Source organism: Stegodyphus dumicola, chromosome 9 (genome assembly GCF_044657685.1).
Source record: "Stegodyphus dumicola isolate Sdum_Otavi_A_Nest chromosome 9, ASM4465768v1".
NCBI classification, from domain to species: Eukaryota; Metazoa; Arthropoda; class Arachnida; order Araneae; family Eresidae; genus Stegodyphus; species Stegodyphus dumicola.
In genome coordinates this window covers 144323177-144348772 of record NC_140776.1, presented here as the reverse complement: position 1 = coordinate 144348772, position 25596 = coordinate 144323177, and the positions used below count along the sequence as shown (strand labels likewise).

Sequence of the window (25596 nt, the reverse complement as noted above, 5' to 3'; positions counted from 1 at the left end):
TAAACTTTTTTTGGGGGAGGGGAACTACAGTTAATTTCTAGAATTTGGTAAGATCCTATAATTAGACATTTTGTTGAATAAAACTGCAGGAAGGAAAAGCAGTTTAATTATCATATTATATACACACACATACATATAAAGGCTATTCCAATAAGAACATGACTTTATGAATGGTATAAAATAAAATAAAAACTATTTCAGATACAACCAAATTTTTTATATTGTTTTGAAGTACAATTTATGACATTATGTTCTGAATAAACCATCATTTAAACAACCATCTTGACTTAGTACACATAAGTAAATTAGATGAACCCAGCTTCCGATGATTGCATACAATAACTCAAACATGTCATGAAAGCACATTCAGTGTTTATTCCTAATGATTCAAGAGTTCGAGCTTACTTTACATTGACCAGTGACTTCAAATAACTCCACAAAAAGTAATCTAAAGAAGTTAAATCACTACTTCTGGAAGGGCAACTAGCAGCATCATTTCATGAAAATACACTATCAAACTATTTTTGCAATACATCGATACTGAAAGGAAAAATTTACAGTTGTCTATCAGTACTGCTCACCTGTCACTGTAACTGCATCAATTCTCTCCTTTTGTGAGGGGGGGGAAGGTCTAATGATGCAACTATGCCAATAAACCACACTATACAAAGACCTTTTACAAATGCATCTGTTATGGCTTGTTTTCACATACACAAATAATAATAATAACAATTGTTTGTTAAGATATCTAAGTACAAATGAGCTTCATCAGAGCAGATAATTTTTTACCCAAAATTAATGTTCTTGAAATGTATACAGTACAAAGTCCGTAATTCGGACTCATCGGGACTTAATTTAAATCTGGTAAGATTAAAGAAGGTCTTTTCTTTGGTAAGATGGCATGCAGAAATTATACAATTAAAAACATGAAACTGTTATTTATGAAATAAAGAGCAATTATGATCTAAAGGGTATCAAAATTTGAAAAAAAAAAAAAAAAAGAGCTTAATATTTATTTGTTTACTTTATTAAACATTTTTTCAATATAAGTTGTTTAAGTTGCTTCGGTTTTTGCGCTAAACGAGCATGCGTAAACAGATTAAAAAAAAAAAAAGTTTCCGGCTTTTGAGGTCCAGATTATAGATCATTCCGGATAATGGAAGTCTGATTTACAGACTTTGTATTGTACTTAGCCATCATGAAGCATCAGCCACAAACTCTTAAATGACTAAATGAAATAAAAATTAGTGACAGTTTAAACATGATTGCCATTTTGTTTTAAAATCATATTACTTTTATTGTTTTGTTTTAAAAATCACTCTTATATACACTGCATAACTATCACCAATTATAACAGACACACTCAGCCAAATAATTTCACTTTCATTTACTGATATGCTTGAAAAGAAATAGGCAAAAAAGTATTACTAACAATGTCCTTGGACCAGTTAATGATGCTGTTGTTTGAAAGAAATTCTGAAGGCATGCGTGTGTGAGAATGTTCATTTGGAGAGAAGTTAAGATTCTTTTTCTCAGAACTATTGCATGAGAAAATAAATACTCATCATTATTTTTTTTTCTTAAATCATCTTAGAACGTAAGTAGGGTCTTTTATTCAAGTGAATACAGCCCTACATGTGAATCTATAGCTCTACATGTATATTAATAACACTACCTGCATCATGCAACTTTATGACAGAGTATGAGATCTATGTTGATGACAGATTGTCCCAAACCTCATATATAGATTATACTTGCCAATCTATTATTGCAAATATTGCAGGCACTTCAACCACTTTGCAAGCATTGTTCTGGAAGTTGTGGGTGGTTGCAAAGTGCTGCATCTACTTTTTTCCTTAAATGATTGACCATTTCTGAAAGATTCATGGTGAATGTTATTAGAAAATCTGTTGCTAAAAAGGGATTTTAGCAATTATATTAAATTTGGTATGTATTTCTTGAATCACCTATTAAGTAGGGAAATTTTATTTTTCACACCTCGGTGCCCAAAATAACTATAGTAATTACACTCAACCATTGATAACAGAAAAATATACAAAGGTTAATTATATTCAAACAAATCCACTTTAGTTTAATACAAAAGCAATATTTAAGTATTAATGCATATATGTAGCATCCCAACTTATGCCACCTACACCAATGAATATTAGATACCACCATATACCTTGAAATTTTCAGTTAATTATTTTACCACCAGCCATCTATATTTTGCGCTGCATTTGATTGCATTATTAACTGTCACATTCTTAAAAAAATAAGTTCTGAGATTTCTACCAGGCTCTGCAATATTCTTGAAGGCACTAGGCATACATGCAAAGCTACTAGATATTCTATACATACATATATGTGTATGTGTGAAAAATATGAAAGTAAACTTCTAATTTTAATTTTGCAACAGCCCCTTTATTCATCATTTTAATTTGTTCACTTCCCTTTCCTATCCGAAAAACAGAACATATTACAAGTTTAAACTGCATCATTTCAAATTAATCCACATTATATTTTCATGTGTATGCAGACATCTCTTACCCGATTATAGATCAAGATTTCTATTAAGAACCAGAAACCTTTGATGCTTCTGAATGCATAATAAGTCTTCTGTTTCGTATCATGATGCTGTCGCGTATCTCTCTCTATTTCATTCATCATATGTCTTCATCATATGTATAAATTTCAAAGAATATTATGATATAATGTTAAAATGCAAGTTATAATGATAAAAACTAGTTATGTTATAAAATTCTGAAATCTGTAACGATTATTTAAAATAATAGATGTATAAAATTTTTATGGTTGTGATATTCTACACAAAAGTTTCAAAAGTATTCCCTTATGGATTGGATTATTCACTTATGGCAAAGCACACGAGGGCTATCTGCCTAAAGAAGGGGGTGCCTTCATGGAAGACTTTCTAAAGTACAGCCAAAAGTCTTTAATCCGGACTCGTCGGGACTTCTGCGATTCTGGATTATCGGTTTTTCCGCATTATAGATCATCAGTTTAAATCTGGTAAGATGGCATGCAGAAATTATAAAATAAAAAATATGAAACTGTTATTTATGAAATAAAGAGCAATTAGGATCTAAAGGGTATCAAAATTTACAAAAAAAGAGCTTAATATTTATCTGTTTACTTTATTAAACATTTCTTTAAATGCACGCATGCGTAAAGCATACATTACACATAGTCGAAATTAGAAAATTGCAACCAGAAAGCTCTTTGATATGGATTCGTGATATTTATAATGACAGAGGAATTTGATTTAAATCATATCAAAGATGGAGCACATTGAGATGAAATACTACATTTAGTACGGAATTATAAGCCAAATAAAATAAAAACATCTACCCTGAAGATAAGGATAGTGCTGACAGATCAACTTCCAGTTCATTGCGTGCCGCGATGCCCCCCCCCCCAGCAGAGCAGCGTGAAATTGATAAACAGATTTCGGAATGGTTATAGAAACAAAGGATATGCCTTTATCCATTTTTCGCAGGAATTCCACTTTTTGTTTGATGGCTTTCGCTTTGTAGATCCTTTGGCAGCTCCAGAATCCGAAATTCTTTTTGACACAATCGAAAGTTCAAGCTTACTTTTATAAAATTGTTCTAACAGTCTGCAAAAAATAATAAGTCGGATCCAATTAGAAGATTAAGGAACAATGCAATCTGCAACATTAACTGAAATAGATAATTAGATAATTTTAGCTTAGCTTATACCGCCTGTTATACATTAAACGCGCATGCGTAAATGTATTATGCACATGCGTAAACAAATTATGCATTTACGCATGCGCAGAAAGTTTGTAGCTTTGAGGTCTGGATTAGACTTTTGACTGTATTCCCTTATGAACTATAATCATTATGTGGACAAAATCTCAAAGATTTCTTAAAATTTAACTGAAATACTGATATTTAATGAGACTCTCAAAATTACATTTGAAAAAAAAAAAAAAAAAAAGGCATTTTCTAGACTGAAATCAAATCTTAGTATGACTCAAACACTGCATCTAGTCTCACACATATAATGGTAAAAATATATGTTCTAGGTTACTTTAAAAATTATTTATTTCAAAATTTTATGATTTGTACTTTTCATATTATATTTCTCCTCTTTTCGTGCTATAATGCTTCTTTTCTCATATATAAGATATAAAATACGAAAGCAAACTTTTAATTTTAATTTTGCAACAGCCCCTTTATTCTTCATTTTAATTTGGGTACTTACCCTTTCTATCCTATAAACAACAACCATTTATGAAATACCAATCTAAACTGTGTCATTCAAACAGATCCAAATCACAAATTCTTACAAAACAATGCAATACAGATACTTTTATCCAATCACTGAATGGGATTTCAATTCCAAACTGAAACCTCTCTCTAAAACTAAGCCTCCACATATTGGATACTTGTAACTTTTCGCTCTCCCACTTCACTGCAGACATGCTCCTGCTTTCAAATATATTTCTCAAGTTAATCCAATGTAAAATGCAATTTACGAACAAGGCATAAAATGCCCATTTGAGTTGTGCTGGATTAAATAAAAGTGTGTGCCAACCACAAATAAAATGGAAATATTTGAATTATTTTATATTAAAGAACTTTAAATGGCAAATGACTGAATACACTTATTAGAAATTACAGCTTTAAAAAAATTAATAAAATTATATGTATACATAGCTGTATAAATATATAAAATTATCAAGTTAAAAACATAATTAAAGAGTATATTTATTTATAAATATAAATTTTTAAGGGATTTATATATTATTAATATAAAAATAGATCCTCTTTGCTTAATATATGGCAGAAGATTTCTGCTAATGACATTTTCATTTTTCTTTCAAATACATCAATTTAACTATTGCAAGAACCTTTAATCATGCTACAATCAAAACCCTAATTTTGATAATAGAAAATTAACATGTTAGTTATTAATTTCAAAAGAAATTCATGCAAATTAGAATGTTACATAAATAATGGGGAGCAAACACATATAATAATTGTATTATGGTGCAAAGAAAGAAAGTATGCAGCTCATGAGTATGTCAAAAGCAGCAGACAAACACATGCATGGGTTCCTAGAAAGTTTCTCCCTTGCACCTGAGTTTGCATACTTAAATATTAGACTGTTAATACTTCCATGCACAGTAAGTGATGAGGGTGCAAAGCAGCTGTCTACACTGCCAAAACTTTGATTCTTACTTCCAAGTCCAAATCCAGAAAATCCCAAGTTGTTTATGTTAAAAATTGACTCAGAATTAACACGCTGATCCAGTTCTTTTTTTAGAGCATATTTTTGTTCTCGTTCAGATTGTAAAGCTTCCAGAGCTTCTTCAAGTTGCTTCTCTGCAATTCGCTTCAAAGAAAATAATTCTTCAATTTGCCCCTGTGCAGCTTCAAGTTCTTCCTGCAGACGCCTGACTTCATGCTTAGCTCCTTCAAATTCAACCTAATGAACAAAAATAGGAAAACTAAAGGACAGATCAATAAATATTAACTATGCAATACTGAATGCTACATATATTTTTAATGAAGATAATATTCACATGCAAGCAGAAGGAGACATTAACTACTCATCAGATCCAGAATAGGAATTATAATGGCTGTTAAATGTTATAAATTTTCAACCACAAAGACCTATAACGAAAACTATTTTAGCAATAATTTTTATAGTTAAAAAATATTGCTGAAATACTTTCTTTATAGTTCTTTCTTACATAAATATATTTAAAGTGAACTATTTCAAATTTATTTGTTATGCACAAGTCTAAAATACTTGTACACTCTTTTAGAAAATACTTATAAGAAATTCAGAATTTTCTCTTTCCATATGCTTACTCTAATTAAAATATTTCTGACTGATTACAAAATATTGCATGTTAATTGTAAATGATACCTAAAATTTCAGACAACAACAGCAACAACCCCCCCCCCAAAAAAAAATTTCTTTTTTCTTTTTTTTGCTAGAAAAAATATAAAAGGTACTGTTAAAATTATAAATACATTTGTTTAAAATTTTAAGAAAAAATTAGCCTCTAAAAACTTAGCAGAAATACAAGAATATCTTGTTTTCAGACAAAATTTTATTTAGCATAGAAATAACTCAAAACTAATTTATGTTGCGAAAAACCATGCCGAAAGCATTTACACAAAAGAGAGCTGATTTTATAAGATAAAAACATAGCTTCTGGTTTATCTGAAACCAAGTCATAAATGATATAATATATGACAGATTTTGTTGGCTTACTAACAAATATATTCAATAATGCATTCAAAGCTTAGTTTATTTGTATTCCTAAATGGTAGAATTCGCATCTTAAATATTCCTTTATAATTTTTTTTTAATGCCTAAAGCATTAATGATAGACACATAAACAAAAACTGTTAGCCAGCCTGCCAAAATTATTATAATACAACAACCAAAACTAAGATCATGGCATACATTACCTTGACAACTCAAATACAGTACTAAGTACAACTCAAATACAGTAAGTCTGAAATCTGGAAATATGACAACCAAAATGATTTACTGCGCTTTTTCCTTTTCTTTCTTTCTTTCTTTCTTTCTTTTTTTTTTTTTTTTTTTGATAAATATTCTTTTTTTTAACACAATTTATGGTAGAGAGTACAAGACTTTAGAAAAAATAAGTACACTATAAAATCAATTTTTCTCTTATTTTAATGTAAAATATCACTAATTGTGATAGTATTGAATCCTCCTGCATGCCACCTTTAAATACCAACTGGCTAGCAAATAACACTTTTATTCCTTGAGAGTTTAGAGGGCAGCACCTTTCTATTTGAAATATGGCTTATATTATATGCAAAATCTGAAGAAATGCTTGTTTGGAGTGAAATGTTGCCATACTGGTTTATTTCTGGTGGCCTGATGGGAGGAAGGAAGAAAGAGTAACTCAGTAAAGCAACAGTATATGATATCAAACAAACAAAAAGAGAAATTCCCTTTCCGTAGATTATGACACCCTACTTTGCAGTAAATAACAGAAAAAGTTACTCATCATGCTAGCAGTGACAATCATGATGAAATGTTAACTGCATGGGTCCATTGCTTAAGCCAAACTAATTCATGAGCAAATCAGCTTAAAAACTTGAGTACACAATACAGTAGATAAAATATGGTAAATCATACGATAGGTAGATAAATCAAATTTAAAAACTGCCATAGTACAAGGCAGCTAAAAATTTGAAGCAAAAAATTTCAACTGATATTGAAGCAATTGAACAGGTTGCAGATGAATGCTTTAAACTAATTAACATCAAAAGATTAACACTAGGATATATTAACAATGCTGATGTAACTAGTCTTTTCTGATAATAAGTGCACTGAAATAAACTGGCAATTTCTGCTAAAAAGGTTCTACCTGATGTGAAAGATTCTTAAGTTTGACCACTAATTTTGGCATGTGTAAACACTGCAATAACGCACAAATGAATATTTGTTTATAATTAGAAAAAATTCACAACCATAAGCATTTAAAAGAATAACAAAAATTTTTAATTAACAATTCAAATAAAAGGCCATGCATGACACTATTAAATTGTCATATACTATTAATAAATAATTGGTTTGAAAATACTTTCATACCCAAAGTTTAACAACACTTGAAATTAAGTAATTCATCAGATGATACAAAATTGGTCTGATTACATACACAAAGATGCCAACTTTGAAGAAATATATCATTAGTATTTGACTGAACAGGAGTGAGCCATTTGGGACATTGAGATGAGAATTTTTTAACTACTTGCTAAAAATTCTCATCTCAACATACCAAAAGGCACACTCCTGTTTTAGGAGATTATAAGAATTCTGTTGTCATTCCTTTCTTTCCATCAATTAGCTATAAAACTGCACGTATTTTGCAGAAATTTAACTTTTGGGTCGTTTATTCTCCTATCAATAATATTCTGAGTTTCATACTCAAGGACCCCATTCCAGATATGAATTCCTAGGGTATTTACTGGATTCCTTGCTGATGTGGCTTAATTTACATTAGTCAATCTTTGAGAACCTTAAAATTTCACATTAAGGAAAATGAGGCACATGTTAGAAAAAAGGAAACACAGAAGCCCTCTGTTGTCTAGTATTGCTTTTTCTGCAGCCAAAACTGTTAAAAAAACATCTTTCATCAGTGAATTAGATTTTCTAGAGGCGTTTCACATTCAAAAAAATCTTTCTGTTCTAGTTAATGACCCTAATTCCAATGAATCTTTGCCTTTAGCCTTTAAGGAAATTATGTTTTAGTACTTCTTTCATCAACAGATGGCACCAGTAGCTTAACTTCTATCTACCCATTCTTATCTGATCTCGTTCATTTGTGCTTTGGTAGCTGAGGATGATGGTTCAGTAATAGCATCGAATTACTAAAGTCCTGTGAAAATTTGTAAATATAATGACGATTTTTGTTGTTGGACTTCTAAATTAATACTTGTTCAGCATGTTATTTTATCTTAATTATACAGACTGAATTTATTAAAATCTTAAATATTCTATATCAAATAAGTGGCAAACCACTCAAGGGTCCAAAGTGTGATATTGACTAACATTAATAAGAAGTCAACTGATGTATTGTTATTGGCTATTATGCGATTCCCTAGCCAGTAGACGTTTGAAAATGACATACAGGAACCTCAGTCAGTCAAAAAAAAAACAGCATTTACTAAACAACTGCTTCACTTTGTTCAGCATCATAATCTCCATTTCTATATTTTGTGAGGATTTTTTAAAAATTCGTCTATGTTTTATCTGGTGATCTGAAGGTCTGGATATTAAATGATTCCAGATATTGGACATCAAGTTTTTGGACTTTGCACTATATAGCTTTAAATCCAGGAAATACTGGAGTAGCCAGAAAATACTGGTCATAATAGTGGAGAAAGTCACAAAGCGGTTGCCAAGAAAGAAAAAGAGGAACTACTCTTATACGTGCCCTCAGGTCGCCAAATTTCTCGCCAAACACTTTTGGCGAGAAACTCCATGGTGCCATATTACTATCTAAATTTTTTTGTCTACATTTCGAAAAGGATATAAGAAAGAGGAATTAAGAAATACTGGATATGAACATTTCATTGCAAATCACAGTTTTAATTTTGTAGACTACGAAACTGAATGCCATACTCAAACTGTGGGGTAGTGCTAAGTGGAGAAATAAATGCAGTGGGCAGATATTTGATTTAAAGTGATATTTGATAGAACTTATGTGGCATTGGTTATATATTTAAAAACTGAAATTTTTTCCTTCAATACTGAATGATATCTGTAATTTTATGCCACCTGTTTAGATTGAATTTCATTTTGTTTCATTATTTTTTATTTATGTGCAGAATATTGTAGATTAAAAAATTAAAAAGAAAAAGTTGCTTTAGGAATTAAAAAAATTTTAAAAATTGACTTTTTACAGAATTATATATATATGTTAATAAATAAAGATGCATTTTTAACTGACTCTGCTCTAACGGGACAGTACTGAATTTTTAAATTGTATTTCAACTGATGGATTCTTTCAGGGAATCATATTTAAATACTAGAAGTATTAAAATCACATTTTACCTGAGATGAGCGAAGCGATGAGATCTGCTTCTGTAAAGATATATTTTCTTCTTCCAATTCATTATTATCACTTAAAAGTCGAGCCTCGCGCAGTTTCAGCTCTTTTAATTCTGCTTTATAATTTCTTTTTTCCCATTCACTCACATCACAGTTTTTTGCAAGATCAATGTTTTCCTGCAGAATTCTCTCTTTCTCTACTCCAACACGAGAAACTTCTTGCCTAGCCTAGAACAAAATTATAATATTTAAACTTGAGCAGCATAACTGAAAGAAGTAATGAAACAGTGAACTATGCGATTATGGAGAAGTACGCACAAAATCTGAAACAGAAAACAGTTCTTTCATGTTAAATGCAAATTATATCAAGTATCAGATTACATTAGGCTATTTATTACATAAACACATGTGAGGTTATTTCAGCAAGAAATATCCATGAACGGCTTTGAAATGGAAATTAGTTTATACTTGTATTGTAAAATGATAATCAGATAAATGCCCTAAGATGACAGCGTGCTCAACTGCTAGGAATAAAATTCAGTATGAAATTCAGCAATCTTGTACACTCAGCCACTAGTAATTTCAAATTAGTACCAAATTAAATGGGAGGCAAAAGAGGTTTTTACTAGTTTAGGAAACAAAATAAAATAACATACAAACAACATGAAAAACAAATAACATATAGTGGATATTATATTCAGGTATACACATTTTATCTTATACTGACTATTATCAAGATTTAAATTATACAAATAAAGTGGATTAGATACATACTTACCTTTGAATCACTAAGAGACTACAAACAAAAATTGAACTTTGAGGTCAATCTCATGAAAAATTTCTTTGTTAAATATATCTTGATACTGTCTAGGATGAATTAGACACAACATTTTACATATATAAACATTTCTTCTTAAATTCAGTCCTCTGATTATGCAAAGAATTTCAATTAAAACATGAAACAAATGTACATTTTAACGATAAAAATATAGGTACTTTAAAGTATAGCTGTATGAACAATTAGATATACTCACATATTATTAATTTATTTGTTTATATTCCTAAATAAAAAAAAAATTTCTTTTGAAATGCCTTTTACAAATATTTTCTTTTAATTAAAAGTATCATAAATGAAAAAAATATCAGAGCAAAATAAAAATACAGTCAAAAGTCTATAATCCGGACCTCAAAGCTACAAACTTTCTGCGCATGCCTTTCAGCATACGTTTACGTATGCGCGTTTAATGTATAACCGGCAGTATAAGCTAAGCTAAAATTATGTAATAATCTATTTCAGTTGCATTATTTCAGATTGCATTGTTCATTAATCTTCGAATTGGATCCGGCTTATTTTTTTTTTGCAAACTGTTAGAGCAATTTTATAAAAGTAAGCTTGAACTTTCGATTATGTTAAATAGAATTTCCGACTCTGGAGCTGCCTAAGGATCTACAAAGCGAAAGCATGTTTCGATGTCCATTAAACAAAAAGTGGAATTGCTGCAAAAAATGGATAAAGGATGCTGCAAAAAATGGATAATAAAATTTCTACACATCAAATAGTTTTCTGGTTGCAATTTTCTAATTTCGACTATGCTAATGTATGCTTTACGCACGCGAGCATTGAAAGAAATGTTTAATAAAGTAAACAAATAAATAATAAGCTTTTTTTTTTTTTTTTGTAAATTTTGATACCCTTTAGGTCCTAATTGCTCTTTATTTCATAAATTACGATTTCATATTTTTAATTATATAATTTCTGCATGCCATCTTACCATATTTAAACTGATGATCTATAATCCGGAATGCTGAAGTCCCAACGAGTCCGGATTAAAGACTTTTTTTTGACTGTATACAATAACATGCCAAAAATACATGCTAAGGACTATAACTAAAATTATTATTGATCCCTCAGAATTTTCAGTTTTTAGTTCTGCTCTAGAAAGACATTTGTTTTGTTTATTTGAAACACTCATGTCAAAAATTCTTATTTCTGGATTCTTATTTCTGTAAAATATTAGAACTAGTTCTTGATCATAAACTGTATGCAAAAAGTAAATATGATTACTATGCAAGTTCTTAATTTTTTCTGGTACTATTCCGTTTTGAGGACCGTAAAAAATCACCAAACTATGTTGTTGATGCCAGTGCTGCTAGAAATAATTGTGGTAACCCTAATGCAAGAAATGAAGTATAATAGTAAATAACTATCTAAGATTATTGTTTTAATTTAGATGAAAGGTTAATTTCATATAATACTTTTTTTAATATTATAATTTATATAAAAAAGGATAAACATAAACTAATGGAAGCATAAGAGTAAATAACTATTTCAGATCATTATAATTTATATAAAAAAAGGTTAAACATAAAAGAATGGATTTCAGCATGGCTATTTCACTACCGAGTTATCGCTAAAGCATAATTTCATCTCATTCGTTGTTCAAACATAATTTTCCATAATAATTGATGCCTTTTCTTTGAAAAAATTCTATTGCAGACTTTTCGTCATGGGTAATACCTAAATTGTTAAATCCATCGAATATCAAAAAAGGATTTAATAATTAGACTAGTATTTCAATGGCATTTAAAGGTATATAGAACTATCTAAACTTACGCAATTTGAAATCAGCATGTATGCTAGATTTGGCTCACTGTTAAATGGGAACATTTGCTAGATTTGGCACTTTTGCGCATAAATTTTCGCTGCAATTTTTTTAGTCCTCAAAATGGAATAGTACCTTTTTTTTTTAAAAAATTAAAACTTGGCAATAATTGTACGTCCACTTAAATAAAAGCCTGATGTGGACACCAGATGACTTCCTTGTACGAAATATTAAATTATATGCATTTTTTGCTGCATTTCATTTAAACTTATTTCTTCAAAATTCATTAGAGATAAATTTCTTATTCAGTTAATTGAATTCTCATTTTCAGCAAGGAAAAAGTACATAACACCTCAAAATATCTTCATTAAAAATTTGAAAAAAAAGTTAAAACAACTAAAAAAAATTTTTTTTTACAATTAAAATTAGAGTTTCTATGCAGGCAGGTTTTTCGTTTTTTGGGTGCACTGAAAATTTACTTTTGAATCCAAATTGCAAAAAGACCAAAGTAACCAAAGGTGCAAAAACTGACTTAATTCACTATTCTGTCATTTCAAATGTAAACAAATATGCTACTACGGTTAAAAAATTAGGCTTAGCTGCACTTAAGCAACTTTTAAATTGTTGATAATTCTACAACTATTGCATGCAGATTAATTAAAGGCATAAAAAAATTAACTGGAAGATATGAACAACATAATTCAATCATTTTTGAAGCACAAAGTGCACAATTTACCAACATATAAGAATAAAAAAAAACTGAGCTCACACAGCCGAGTAACAGAGTGAGCACCCCATCACAAACAGATATGGTAGAGTTATTTAACTAAATTAAATGACTGATGTCTGGATGGACTTTATTTTCTAACATCTTTAAAAGTACACTATAACTTTACCCTTTTGTTAACTCAGTCCTTGCCTATCAAAAGTTATTGTTTAACTGCCCTCACAAGCAATAAAATGAATTGAAAATCACATAATATTTATTTAAATAATTTAATTGCTTATATATAACATGCATGGATATAAAATTTAAGGCAATTTTCCTTTTTTTTTTTTAATTTAAAATACACATGAAAAGAAATTAAAATAAACTCACCTGTTTCAGCTCTTTTTCTAATTCTAAAACAGTGGATGTAAATGTTGCTTCTTTACTAGCTGTTTCAAGCAACAAACTTTCTTCTTGTTCAATACCACTTGAAGCAGTAACTTTTTGATTAGTCTGATACTTTGCTAAAGCCTATTAAATTACAAAGGTGATTAATTTTTAATAAGCAGATTTTTATCCAAAAAAGTAAAATTTTTCATGTAAATACAGTTCCATGTTAAAATACAAACACAGCAATAGGTATATTATAACATTTTTTTTAAATGTAGTCGATAACCTAGTTGACTGCAGAGTCACACAATAATATTTATTTTACTGATAAAGTTTATTTTATACAGTTAACTGAAATTTTTTCTATATATGTAATAACAGTACTTTCTTAACAAACTTAACTGAAAATTTACATGTTACAAATGTTTACATTAATAAGATGAGGACCTAATTTGTCAATTTATCTTGTTTTCTGTTTAAAATGCTTATTTCATGCAACTTGTTTCCCTTGTTTGCAAAATAATATTTTTTTTTTTTTTTTTTTTCATTTCTTTAATTATAAAACATCCATACTTTCAAATTTCAAGTATGGCTACTAATCTAAACCTGAATTTTGCCCAAAAGTAAATATTTACCTATAATACTATTTTCTGGAATTCATATGTTATTGAAAATGCTCACTATCGTTCCTGCATATACTTCAGGGTAAGAAAGATGTATAACTTAATTACAAAAATATGAAGAGACAGCATCTACAGACTTTTAAATGTGATGTACACAAACATTTAATGACTTAATGAATAAAAGGCACTATTACAAGAGATTATTTTTCAGAAATCACACAAAAGTTAACTGAATATTGTTTGTTAATGATTAATATACACACAAACAAAAATATCCAAACACATTAAAAATAATTGATAATGGAATCTGAAAGCAATAATTCAGAATTTATAACACTTAAAAAAAAAAAGGAAAAAAATATCCCACCTCATAGTGTATGAAATGTAGAACTGCTATAATTGAATGATGAATTTCCTAAAACTTATGTCACAGCTTAATTTAAAAAGCATGTTACATCATATAACGTAGTGTATGAAACGGGAAACTCGAACAGCCTGCCTGTAGCTGGCAGATTCAAGTTATCACGAATAAAATCAAATTACTAATATTCTATTCTTCAGCTGCTCAATTATTGTTGGATTTTACAATTACAAAATATATTCATTTTATTCCAGTAATTTGGCTATTTTCACAATTCGAAAATAAGAGAGAGAAATTTTAATGAAAGTTAATGACATGTTAGAATACAAGTTTCCGCTTCACACTCACACACACAAAAAAAAAAAAAAAAAAAATTCCTATAAAAGGTAAAAGTTTACCCCTTGTACCTTTCTTTCTTTTTATTCTTTTTTGATGCCAAGATTGGCACCAAGAAAGCACAATTTCAAGATGGCCAAAATAAAAAGTCAAAGAATTGCACAAACTCTGTGTCCATATACACATCGATCTGTCTTCACTTAAAAAAAGATCCCAGAATTGCACAAACTAAGCTTTGTGCACTGCCTTAAATTTGTCCATGTACACATCAATCTATTTTCATTTAAAAAAAATCAAGAAGTTAAAACTATCATGGTAACCAGAAATGAGGTTTCATCGCCAAAATTTTTTTAAAAAATTATCGCTAATCAAAGGGGCACCCAATTCTATACTAGAGCCCTATAAAATTTTAAAGGTTTTCTTTCATAATAAAACATTGCATTTATTGGCTAAAGTGCAGAATCTCCCACTTATTTGTTTGGCGTTTTTTACAAGAGTAAGAATTGGATTTTAGTCAATTTTCTTTGACTTTTTAAGTGAAAATAAGTCGATGTGTACATGGATAAAGTCAAGGGAGTGCACAATGCCATTTTTGTGCAAGTCTGGGATGTTTTTTTAAGTGAAAATAGGTCGATGTGTACATGGATAATGAGTATGAGCAATTCTTAAAAACGCGCCAAGCAGTGGGCGATTCTGCACTTTCCCCGATTTATTTACAAACTAAAAGCTGCATCTTTTACTATTATTAATATTTATTATAATTGCACACAGTTCACGAAATACAAAAAAAATTACATTTAGAAAATGTATGGCTGGATTTCAAAGGAAATTAATAAACGTATCAATTAGAAGACATCAAAACTGAATTCACCTCACGCAACAACTCTAGCTCAGCTTTAGAAGAATCGTAACATGATTCCAATTCTTCACACCTTTGCTGAAGGGCTTCTTTTTCGTCCAACAAAACTAGCCCATACTGAGCGGAGAGATTTTTCTCATGAGTTGTTTGTTCAAGCTCACATCCTAATCTTTCTAATTCTTGCTTTAGTAAATCACGCTCTTGTCGCAAAGATTCTAAATTCTCAGTCATTGTCGATAAATTTATTAAAACTTTAAATCGGCATGTTGGTTACAAATTCTTCGATTGGACGGTACATCGCAAATTTTTTGTAAAACATTTAATTTGAACGTTCCACAGAACAGGTTCATTCCTAAAACTGTTTTAATTATATTATGTTATGGTGAAGCACTATCAACATAATTTATCTACCAGAAGTTCATTTCATTGTCACGAAAATAACACAAATTAACAGGTGAACGAGAATTAACGGACGACGACACCGACGAAAGTATTGCCATCTTTTCAATACTTAATGATTAAACTATACTAACAAAGCAAGTATAAATATTTTCTGCAGTAAGTAGTGTAACTAGTAAAATACCCCATTCTTCGTACAGAATTGAATAAAACACGTATTTCAGTGATTTAGAAAGTATATGAAATTTTGAATGCTTGTAAAACAAAGAGATTGGATAAAGTTCGGAGGTTTCTCCCCGTTTTGGCGTTAAGGCTGTTCTCCGAACCTTATCCTAAACATTTTACAGTTACTGAATCAAAAAAAAAAAAAAAAAAAAGTATTTTAAGATATTAACTAAAAATATTTCATAATTCCTTTGAAATATCTTTTAAATAATTATCGAAATTTGTTTCATACGCTTAATCGTAGCAGCAGATCCGGATACGTATTCGGAAAATATTATTATGTTTGCTGTTTGCTGTTTGCTTATCAAGCAAAGAGAAATTAGAAATAGCACATAATTGAATAAAATATAAAATATTGATAATATATGTAAAAATAAGTGTCTTGCACCTATAAATATTTATTTAATGCTCTATTTCCTGTTTTCATTTGCTTTGTTATGCTTACCTGTACTCATCGACGTTCAAACATGGCTTATTCTATAGCGTTTTAGAATCTATTTTATGTGCATTGATTGCAAGTAATCTATAAACATTTTCTTATACTTTCTTTCTTGCAATGTGTGCTTTCATATCGTAGTGCAATAAAATAAATCAATGTGTGCTTTCATATCATATTCATAGTTATGTACAGTAATCTGAATTCAGAGGAGCTTTAAATTTGCCTATAGAGTGGCAGTTTTACTTCACGGTTGCTAGAAATATCTGGCTTAAACAGACCTAAGTTCTCAGACTAAACATATTTGCAGTATATTTGTTCTGGGACATTTGTAGCCTCAGTCTGATATTTAGTTTATAGCACATTTAATATGTTTAATATTTATTGTACGAATTAGAAATAATAATAACTTTTTAGAAATATGTATGCGATAAATTTGTGTGCTGTTAGACATGGTAATGCTCTCAAGTCTTAATTGTTCAAAATTCGACAAAATGCAATGGTGTATTTCCTTTTTTAACTGCAGTATAAATATAAAAATTTCATTAAACCTAATTGGATAAAATTGGATAAATGTTTATCCATGCTGAAGGGATAGTAAATATGTGTTTAAATACTGCAAAATATGTATGCTTCTAGCAGCTTTAATGAAACTTTTGTATTTTTACTGCAGTTAAAAAATTAAATACTATGCCTCTGCATTTTGTGGAATTTTGAACAATTAAGACTTGAGAACATTACCCTGCCGAACAGTGCACAAATGTAGTGCATACGTATTTCTAAAAATTTGTTATTATTTCTAATTTGTATAATAAACAATAAAAATATTAAATGTGCTATAAACTAAATATAGGACTGAGGCTACCAAATGTCCCAGAACAAATATACTGCAAATATGTTTAGTTTAGGAACTTGGTTCTGTTTAAGCCAGATGTCTCTAGCAACTGTGGAGTAAAACTGTCACTCTATAGGCAAATTTAAAGTCCCTCTTAATTCAGACTACTATACATAACTATGATATTAAAGCATACATTGCAAAGATGGATATCAAGTTACTGTTGAAGAGTGGAGGAAACTAGAAAATGTCTGACAGAAGTATAGTAATCCTGTTCATAACAACTTCTTTTACATTTCTTGGAAAGCCTGTCACTTGGTATCACAACTGAAATATTTTGAGTCGCTAAAGACAGGGAGAAAAAGTTTTTAACCATGTAAGTTGTACCATCATGATCTTAAATTTATTATGACTGTTCCTTTCACACATGGGTTATCTCGTGTAAGAAGCCAGTGTTTGCAAAACATTTACACTGCATAAGTATAGTAATTTAGGTATCATTAAGGGTATACGAGAAAATGTTAATAGATTACTTGGGATGCACATAAACAAATCCTAAAGAATGAACCATGTTTGAACATCGATGAGTACAAAGAAGTATAACAAAGTAAATGAAAACAGAAACTAAAGCATTGAATAAATATTTACAGGTACAGGACACTTATTTTCACGTAAATTATCAATAATTATACCTAGAATTATATTTTATTCTATATGTGCTATTTTCAATTTGCGTTGATAAGCAAACAGCAAATGCAAAGACATTTTTCGAATATATACCCCGATCTGCTACTACGCATAATCCCTTAGCAAGGGAAAAGTATCACGGCTGTCTTCCTAGAGGAAGTACGTCATCGGATGACAACCATAGCCTGATCTACCATAATAAGCTGTTTCTCCTTTTTTTGGCGTCAAGACTGTTCTCCGAAGAATATTCGATTTTTATAATTACTCAAGAATTAAAAAAAATTTTAGTGAAATTTCCTTTTTTTATTTTACGTTTCTTTTTTCCTTTCTCGGCCAGTGGTGAGGCGAATGTCAATTGAGTTGACTTTCGCCCCACTAGTGGCCCGAATGATTAAAGGTCTGCTGGATGCTGGTTCTTCGCGGGATTTAATCCCAGGCGAACGGTCTAGCTGAATGACTAGCTTCCGGGGTTTTCTCTCATTTGTAATGTGAATATAAATCAGTTTCTCTTATAACGTCCTCCACGAAGACATCCACCGGAGGAGAATAGGCCATATTAATATAACTAAACCTTATCTAATCATTCATATTTTGGGGACCTTCTCGCAAAAATAACGAGGCAGGCATAGCTGATCATTAAATATCCATAACGCTTGAAATTCTGTTTCTATTTCCTAGCTGGTTATTTAGGAGTCTAGGCTGAACACTGCTCTAGAGATCGATGGCGGAAAACCGGTCGAGATCGATGGCAGAAAAACCGGTAGGGATTCTCTATCTAGTCGACAGCAGATGGGAGAGGGAGTTTGACCCCTACAAATACTGTGGGCGGAAAATGAAGTGGAAATTCTGCGCGAAAGCGACGTTTATTGCATAGCAACCAGTCTGTCTCACCTCTACATTGGTCGAGGCTAAATTGCACTCAGGGGATATACCTACCCCTCTGTTGTCAAAATTGCTCTCTCGCACGTGCTTATCACTGAGGATGGAAGTAAAAAAAAAAATAAAATAAAAAAAAAAAAACTAGCCAACCAATTTGAATTAATGGTGACATTTTTTAAAAAATATCCGCAGCTATTAAGCGATAAAATTGGCAGCACATATATTTTAAACGCAGGAGGAACTGACCCTTTCAAAACTGCAGATATGTGGAGAAAAGTAAGCATAATTTTATATATGATCTTTTACAAAATGGAAATTTTCTAAAAGGTTACATGTTTGTAAATTATTTGTTAGTAGAAATTTTGTTATAAATATTATTTTTTGTCTTAAAAGGTTATGCAACTATGCCGTAAATCAAATAATTTAATTATAGCATAGCGTACGCATGTTTGATATTCCTACTGAACTTGAATTAATTGTTTTAAAATTTTTAGCAAATGATGATTATATCAATGATTTTATTTATTCATGAATTGTTCCTATCACGTAACAACAGGTAAATGATGTATTGTAGAAATCACAAAACATATCATATTGCATATAAATGCAACAACGCGCGCGCACACACACACACACACACACACCGACGGTCATACGAAATGACCACTGTTCTAGATATTATAAATTGCAATGCAAACAAATATTCACCTTCCTCCTGACACGCTCAATTTGCGTTTAGTTGTAAGCCATTTCAAAAACAGATGATTGCTAATGCAAACAAATGTTGACGTTCCCCCTGGCACGCTCAGTTTACGTTCAGCTGAAAATTCAGTTTAAAATACAATGTCGGAAATCGGTCCAAATTTTAAAATCTTTACGCTAAAGGATATTTAGCATAGGAGTTTGGGTAAACCTACCTGATGAGATGTACTACGCACAACTCATTAGTTGGTTTCGTCTTTTTTAATTTCTCAAAGTTTCCAAGTTTCTAGGTAATTCATATGTAAATATAGTTAAATGCATAATAAGCAACAATTGCATAAATTAAAAATATTTAAATGTTCTTAAATAGCATGATAATTTAATTAAGATAATGATAACTGCATGTATGGTATCAGTGTATATGGACTATTTGAATGCCATGGCAACTTCACCCCATTGGCTAGTACAGTTACGCAAGCAACCAATAAACTATTGGCGACAAACAGACACTTAAGCCGCATATAATAAAGATATATATATGCATTTATCTTAAAATTGAAAACAATTTTTTAAAAAACCAAATATAAACATGCCTAGTATTTTCCCGCATTAAGCTGAGGAAAAACATATCAGTAAAGACATAAAGTAAGGAATTTAGAACTAGTTTTTCGCAAAGGCCAAAAACTAAAATTCATAATTTATAAATTTCCAATAATCTTATAAATGCAACAAAGAAGTTAAAAATGTTAAAACCAAAACTTTTAAACAAGTAATACCCCAATTAAAAAAATTAATGAAATTTAATGGGAAAAAGAACATAACAGAAGAGGAATCCAATCAACTTCAAGGTGACTACATCAGGGAGGAGGAACATTGAAACTCTTCTACAAAAATCTTTGCTTTTGGAATTGCTGATAAATCAACAGCCAGAAGCCTATATCATACAAATATTAAAACAAACGAATTATTCCTTACCTTTAACTGAACAGTTATCGGTGTCTTTGATGTGGATGCTCCCGTAAAGCATGGCCCTAATTCACTGATACTGAGAAATTAAAATATCCATTAATAGTATTTAATACGCTTCCAAAAAGGTATGCGTGTCCCCACCATCTTCAATTTATCTCTAAAACGACAGTCAGAAAGTTAAACGGCAGCTACGCAGGAAAATTTCCCGACATGTCGATCTCTGTAATGATGGAGAGGATGACACGAGACTTACTCTTTGTCCAACAGATCGCAAAAAATGACCCGTTCTTCCGTTTTGACGGTGTACGGACTAGAGACCTTAGAGTATATATCCAAAGGACATGAAATTTGCATTTAAGGCCCTAGTTTTTAAACCAAGCCAGGACAAAAGAAGTTTTGCTATCTTTTCAGAAATTTTAAAGCCAGTGTAAAAGGGAATTCGAAGCATAACAGTTCCCATTTTTGCACTTATAGAATTGTTACACGATTTTCACCGTGGATATATAAGAAGGCAGAAGCAGTACTACTGACATTTCATCTTTAATCACTGATGCAGAAATCATTACATATATGAAGATAATTCTTTTTATAAGAAAAATTAAGATATATTCAGGGCTGATGTTAGACTTTTAGTTTCTCTGTGCAGTCTGTGTGGTTATTAAATTCTATTTTTTGGTGCATAAATAAATTCTAAATACTTTATCGCCGCAAATTCTGCTTGTGCCTCCTTAAATTCTGAAAGGTTTCGCTATCTATAGATTTTGTTGCTCGGTGCTTCTCTAAATTCTAAAAATTTTCCGACCACTAAATTTTGTCTTCCATTGCGACCACACCTGTTGCACCTTCTTTGGAATCGGTCCTGAATATACCGAAAGTCGCGAAACGCATGAGTCGAGGTTGCATGCGAGAGTTCCATTATATGTTATGGACCGACTTCTGCCTGATTCGCACAACTGGGTAAATGAATAGCAGCGCCAAATCCCGACATATACGATACTAAATTAATTCTCCACAGTATCTCCCTCCTCCAAGTGACAAAGGCATTAAAAATCAGAGATATTTTTAATTAAAAGGCAGGCTACTTCTAGAGCCTGTTACTATTAGAGGAGCAATTTGAAGAATCAGCTGAAGCTGTCAAAGCTCGGTCTTTTGATGAAATGGAAACAGTACTAGTGTTTAGAAAGTTCGAAAGAGTTAAAGTCTCAAAGAATTTGCGAAAACTTTAAATAACTCGTTTTATGGATTAGGAAGAGGAGATGTCACTGCATCATTTCTAACGAAGGATCTGGGTAAATACTCGTATTTCCAACGTTGGATGCACGTAATGTGTGTATTTGCTTTGGATTATGCTAGAGTTGGAGACATTGTTTCCATCCGCGAAGAATTACAGTGGCACATTTGTGATCATCAGACGGACAAGTAAATGAAAAAATATCAAAGGAAAATTGATATGTCAAACTAGATTAGCTAGTAGAAATTAACTAGTAGAAACCACTTCGGTACATTTACTCTGGAGGTCTTATTCGAGGGCAGAAAGCAGACTAAGCAACACAATAGACAGAGATTCAGTTCAGCAAGTATTATATGGCACCTGACCGCTTTTTGAGACTTCGTCAGCATGGGAATATCAGTCAGGAATAATAGTGGTATTCTTTACAATTAGTTTTCAACTTTGCTGTCATACTCCTAACTACAGTTCACCTTTTCTTTAATTTTTCTATTTTAGTAAACATGTTTAAATACTTCAAATAGAAAATATTTCAACAGAAAATAGAGAATAATATTGAAAACTTTCTGTTCTTAGAAAATATGTTTCAAATTACAAATCAGTATTCTCAAATCATAAATATTCTTTTACTTAAATTTCAAATCAAAAGGAGATATTTTTCAAACATTTCTAAAATCGTTCACTTCAATATTGTTTACTTCGGCGGTCCCTGTTCGGGCGCCAATATTTTATTTCAGGAAAACAGATCATTAAAAATTCTGGATAAGGAAATGAAGCGAAGTCGCTTACCTTTATGATCCTCGTTTTTCGATTCTGGTCCGCCGCTTAAGGAGATATTTCAAACTCATCTAAAACTGACACTATTTTGCAAGAATCACTTTATTTTTGACACTTCACACAAAGCAGTAACAATATCTCATTCATTACAACAACAAAAACACTTCACCTACTTAACGTCGTTGTTCTATATGCGTACAGTCATCGTTTCCAGTTCTAAAACGATGACTGTACGCATATAGACGTTAAGTAGCAATGACGTTAAGTAGGTGAAGTGTTTTTGTAGTTTGACGTTAAGTAGGTAAAGCGTGGAGCATGCGTCGTTCGTGACAGGTATATCATCGTGTTAACAGGGAAAGTCTCTAATAATTTAACCTTCCCGTGTAAATACTTAAACACAGATGGAAAATAATCAACCATCTTTAAAAATTAAATATCAAAGCTCCACATGCAAAATCCTTCTCGTAATTTTGGTCGCACATGCGAATGAAAAGTCTTATAGCATAAGTGTTGGTAGGTGACACTGCTAAGGGTAAAATTATATGCGATAAGACTTTATCTGTAATAATACACTCTGAATGTAATTTGGCATCTAGAAGTAGAAAGTAACAATCAAATAAATTGGAAAAGAAACATGTCTTTAAATAAAAAAATGTTTAAAATAAGGCTAAAAGCAACCATCTTTATTTGGCGCATAGTTTCAATAATCAATTTTGTTATCAATAGAATGCTACTGAAGACTTATCCCGAATTAAGATTGCCTTTTTTTAAAATTTCCTTTAATTTTCGGGAAAGAAGACTTTTGTTACGCAGCCTTCTTTTGATGGAATCAAAAACATATGTAAACTGATGTTTTGCCCAGTCTTATATAGTTTTCCTCCGGCCTCCGAGAGATTTCTAGTACCGCCCACTTCTCGAAATTATTGGAAGGTCGGATGCTGTTACGGCACATGTAGCATTAATTAAAGTTATTCCATTACAATATCTATTGCAGTTGTAACAGGGACTGGAGCAAAATGTTGCCTAATGGTCGCCAAGTTTGACGAATTTTTGCGTTTTCTCTCCAAATTTGTCACCAAAATTGTCACCAGCTTGGCGATATCTCGCCGATTTAGCGAGATAGCCATTTACTCAATGTTAAATAGACTTACCCTGTAGTCTTACTTTTATGGCAAAGCTTCGTTTCTTTAGATTTTCCTGTTACATTATACAAAAGAAAAACTAAAATTTTATATATTATTTCATTAAATTTATTTACATCTGTACAAAATCCGTAACACTTATAAAAACCTTTGTTTTTCACTTTTAATGATGATGCTCCAGGGATGGAAAGTGAGGTGCAATTTTATCAAGATTCGAAAAATTGATCACATTTATGTTAATTATTAAGGGATAATAAGGTATTAATATCATTATCAAAATCAATTTTTTCTACAGGACAAAATAACAACTAGAATGGTACATACACATAGATAAAGGTTCATCAGCTTTCCTTACAAATTGGATAATGCTAATGCAAACTAATCACAGAAGACAAACAATTTGAAACACAGAAAATTGTGCAATCTCGATTTTTGAGGATGTAATTAATTTATAAGGTGTATCACATCTTCTAGCTGAAATGTACAGTTGACAATGCCTTTCCATCTTATTGCTTCAGAATCAGACTCCGTTCTTCCGAGAAGGCAGCCTGAACTCCTTGAAATTGTGTATAGGCCTTGGCAGGCTGTAACTCACTGAACTAGGATATCATAAACATACTTATTTTACGCAATGGCCCCTAAATCAGATGCATCTGAAAAACAGAACTTCTAAAAAATATGAATTTCATTACATCAGAGGCATGGATAACAAAATTAATCCTATTTCGTCTATTTTTATGGTAAAAACTGAAGTTCTGAAAAGCTGGTTGAAAAAACTAGCAGTCGACTCCCTGATGAGAAAAATACTGAAAAACCTAAAGCAAATTTTATAAAATCCACAATAATCCAGAACAGGACTGGAAAACGTGTTCACGGACAACAGAAAAATTCGGAAAATATCTCAGGGACTTAAACTGATTTCTTTAAAATAATCAAAGTGGTAAACAACATGTTTGCTGATTCTTGAGTTTTAGATTTAAACGCAATTTAAAGATGGTTCCTTATCGGCCACAATCGAATATTGCAGAGCTCCTAAACAGGAATATAGTTAAAATTGTATTATTCATAGCTATGTAAAAACTTAGCATCGCCGTTACGATGACTGCGTCAACGAACTGACTTTTGCCCTAAGAAAAGCCAAACATAACATTACCGCAAAAATGCCTGCAGAATTATTTTTAGGGAGGAAGATAATTACTCTACTGAACAAATTGTTTTTTGTGCAGAAACGGATTACGACTGTGCTGATATACTAATTTTTTAAGGTTGTTTTGCAGGAATCAACGTCTTGCAGAAAGGAAGCATCAGCGGCAAAGACAACTTTCGATGTCAAGAATTGTGATTCCAGAAAAAAAAAAAAAAAAAAAAAAAAAGAAAAGAGCCAGAGCGGATGAAACAAAATTCGAAAGATGCAGCCATGAGAAGCCCAAAGGAAACAACAGGAACAAACTCGAGTCAGCACGAAAGAGGAGCAAATCGGCGAGAAACTAAAGCAGAAACACCTACGTGATACAGCGAACTGAACGAAACGGATGATCCGGATTGTTAGTGCTGAGAAAGGAAATTATTGACCGGACGGCAGAGCAGATTCTACGATGGAAGCGGCCAGTTGAAGAAGAATCTCTTCAGCACAAGAACCTACTGCGGAAGCAGCAGAATACTCCGACGGAGCGGGCCAGCATTTCCCGCATAGAATAAGAAACTTCGATAGCCAGAGTCCCAAAAGCGGCAAGCAGCTACAGGACTTAATCAACGCCAGGAGAAGCTAGCGTGGGAAAAGGAACGACATACAAAAGAAAAGGTTAGGTTAGGTTATTTAATTACGGCAAAGCCTCGAGGGCT

At 31.3% G+C, this 25596-nt stretch overlaps 1 protein-coding gene across 2 annotated transcripts in view; it reads right to left on the bottom strand.

Moving 5' to 3' along the window:
* Window positions 1-15986, bottom strand: part of BicD (Microtubule-associated protein Bicaudal D) — a 38569-nt gene extending 22583 nt beyond the window's left edge. The window contains exons 1-4 of one of the 2 annotated variants that reach the window (XM_035366180.2): window positions 15488-15986; window positions 13297-13437; window positions 9598-9822; window positions 5229-5475 (exon numbers count right to left, since the gene is read on the bottom strand). In XM_035366180.2, coding sequence (XP_035222071.1) covers window positions 5229-5475; window positions 9598-9822; window positions 13297-13437; window positions 15488-15706 — 832 coding nt within the window. In that variant the 5' untranslated portion in view covers window positions 15707-15986. The remainder of the gene's footprint in view (window positions 1-5228; window positions 5476-9597; window positions 9823-13296; window positions 13438-15487) is intronic. The other variant, XM_035366179.2, reaches the window with a different exon arrangement.
* Window positions 15987-25596: the final 9610 nt, after the last annotated feature.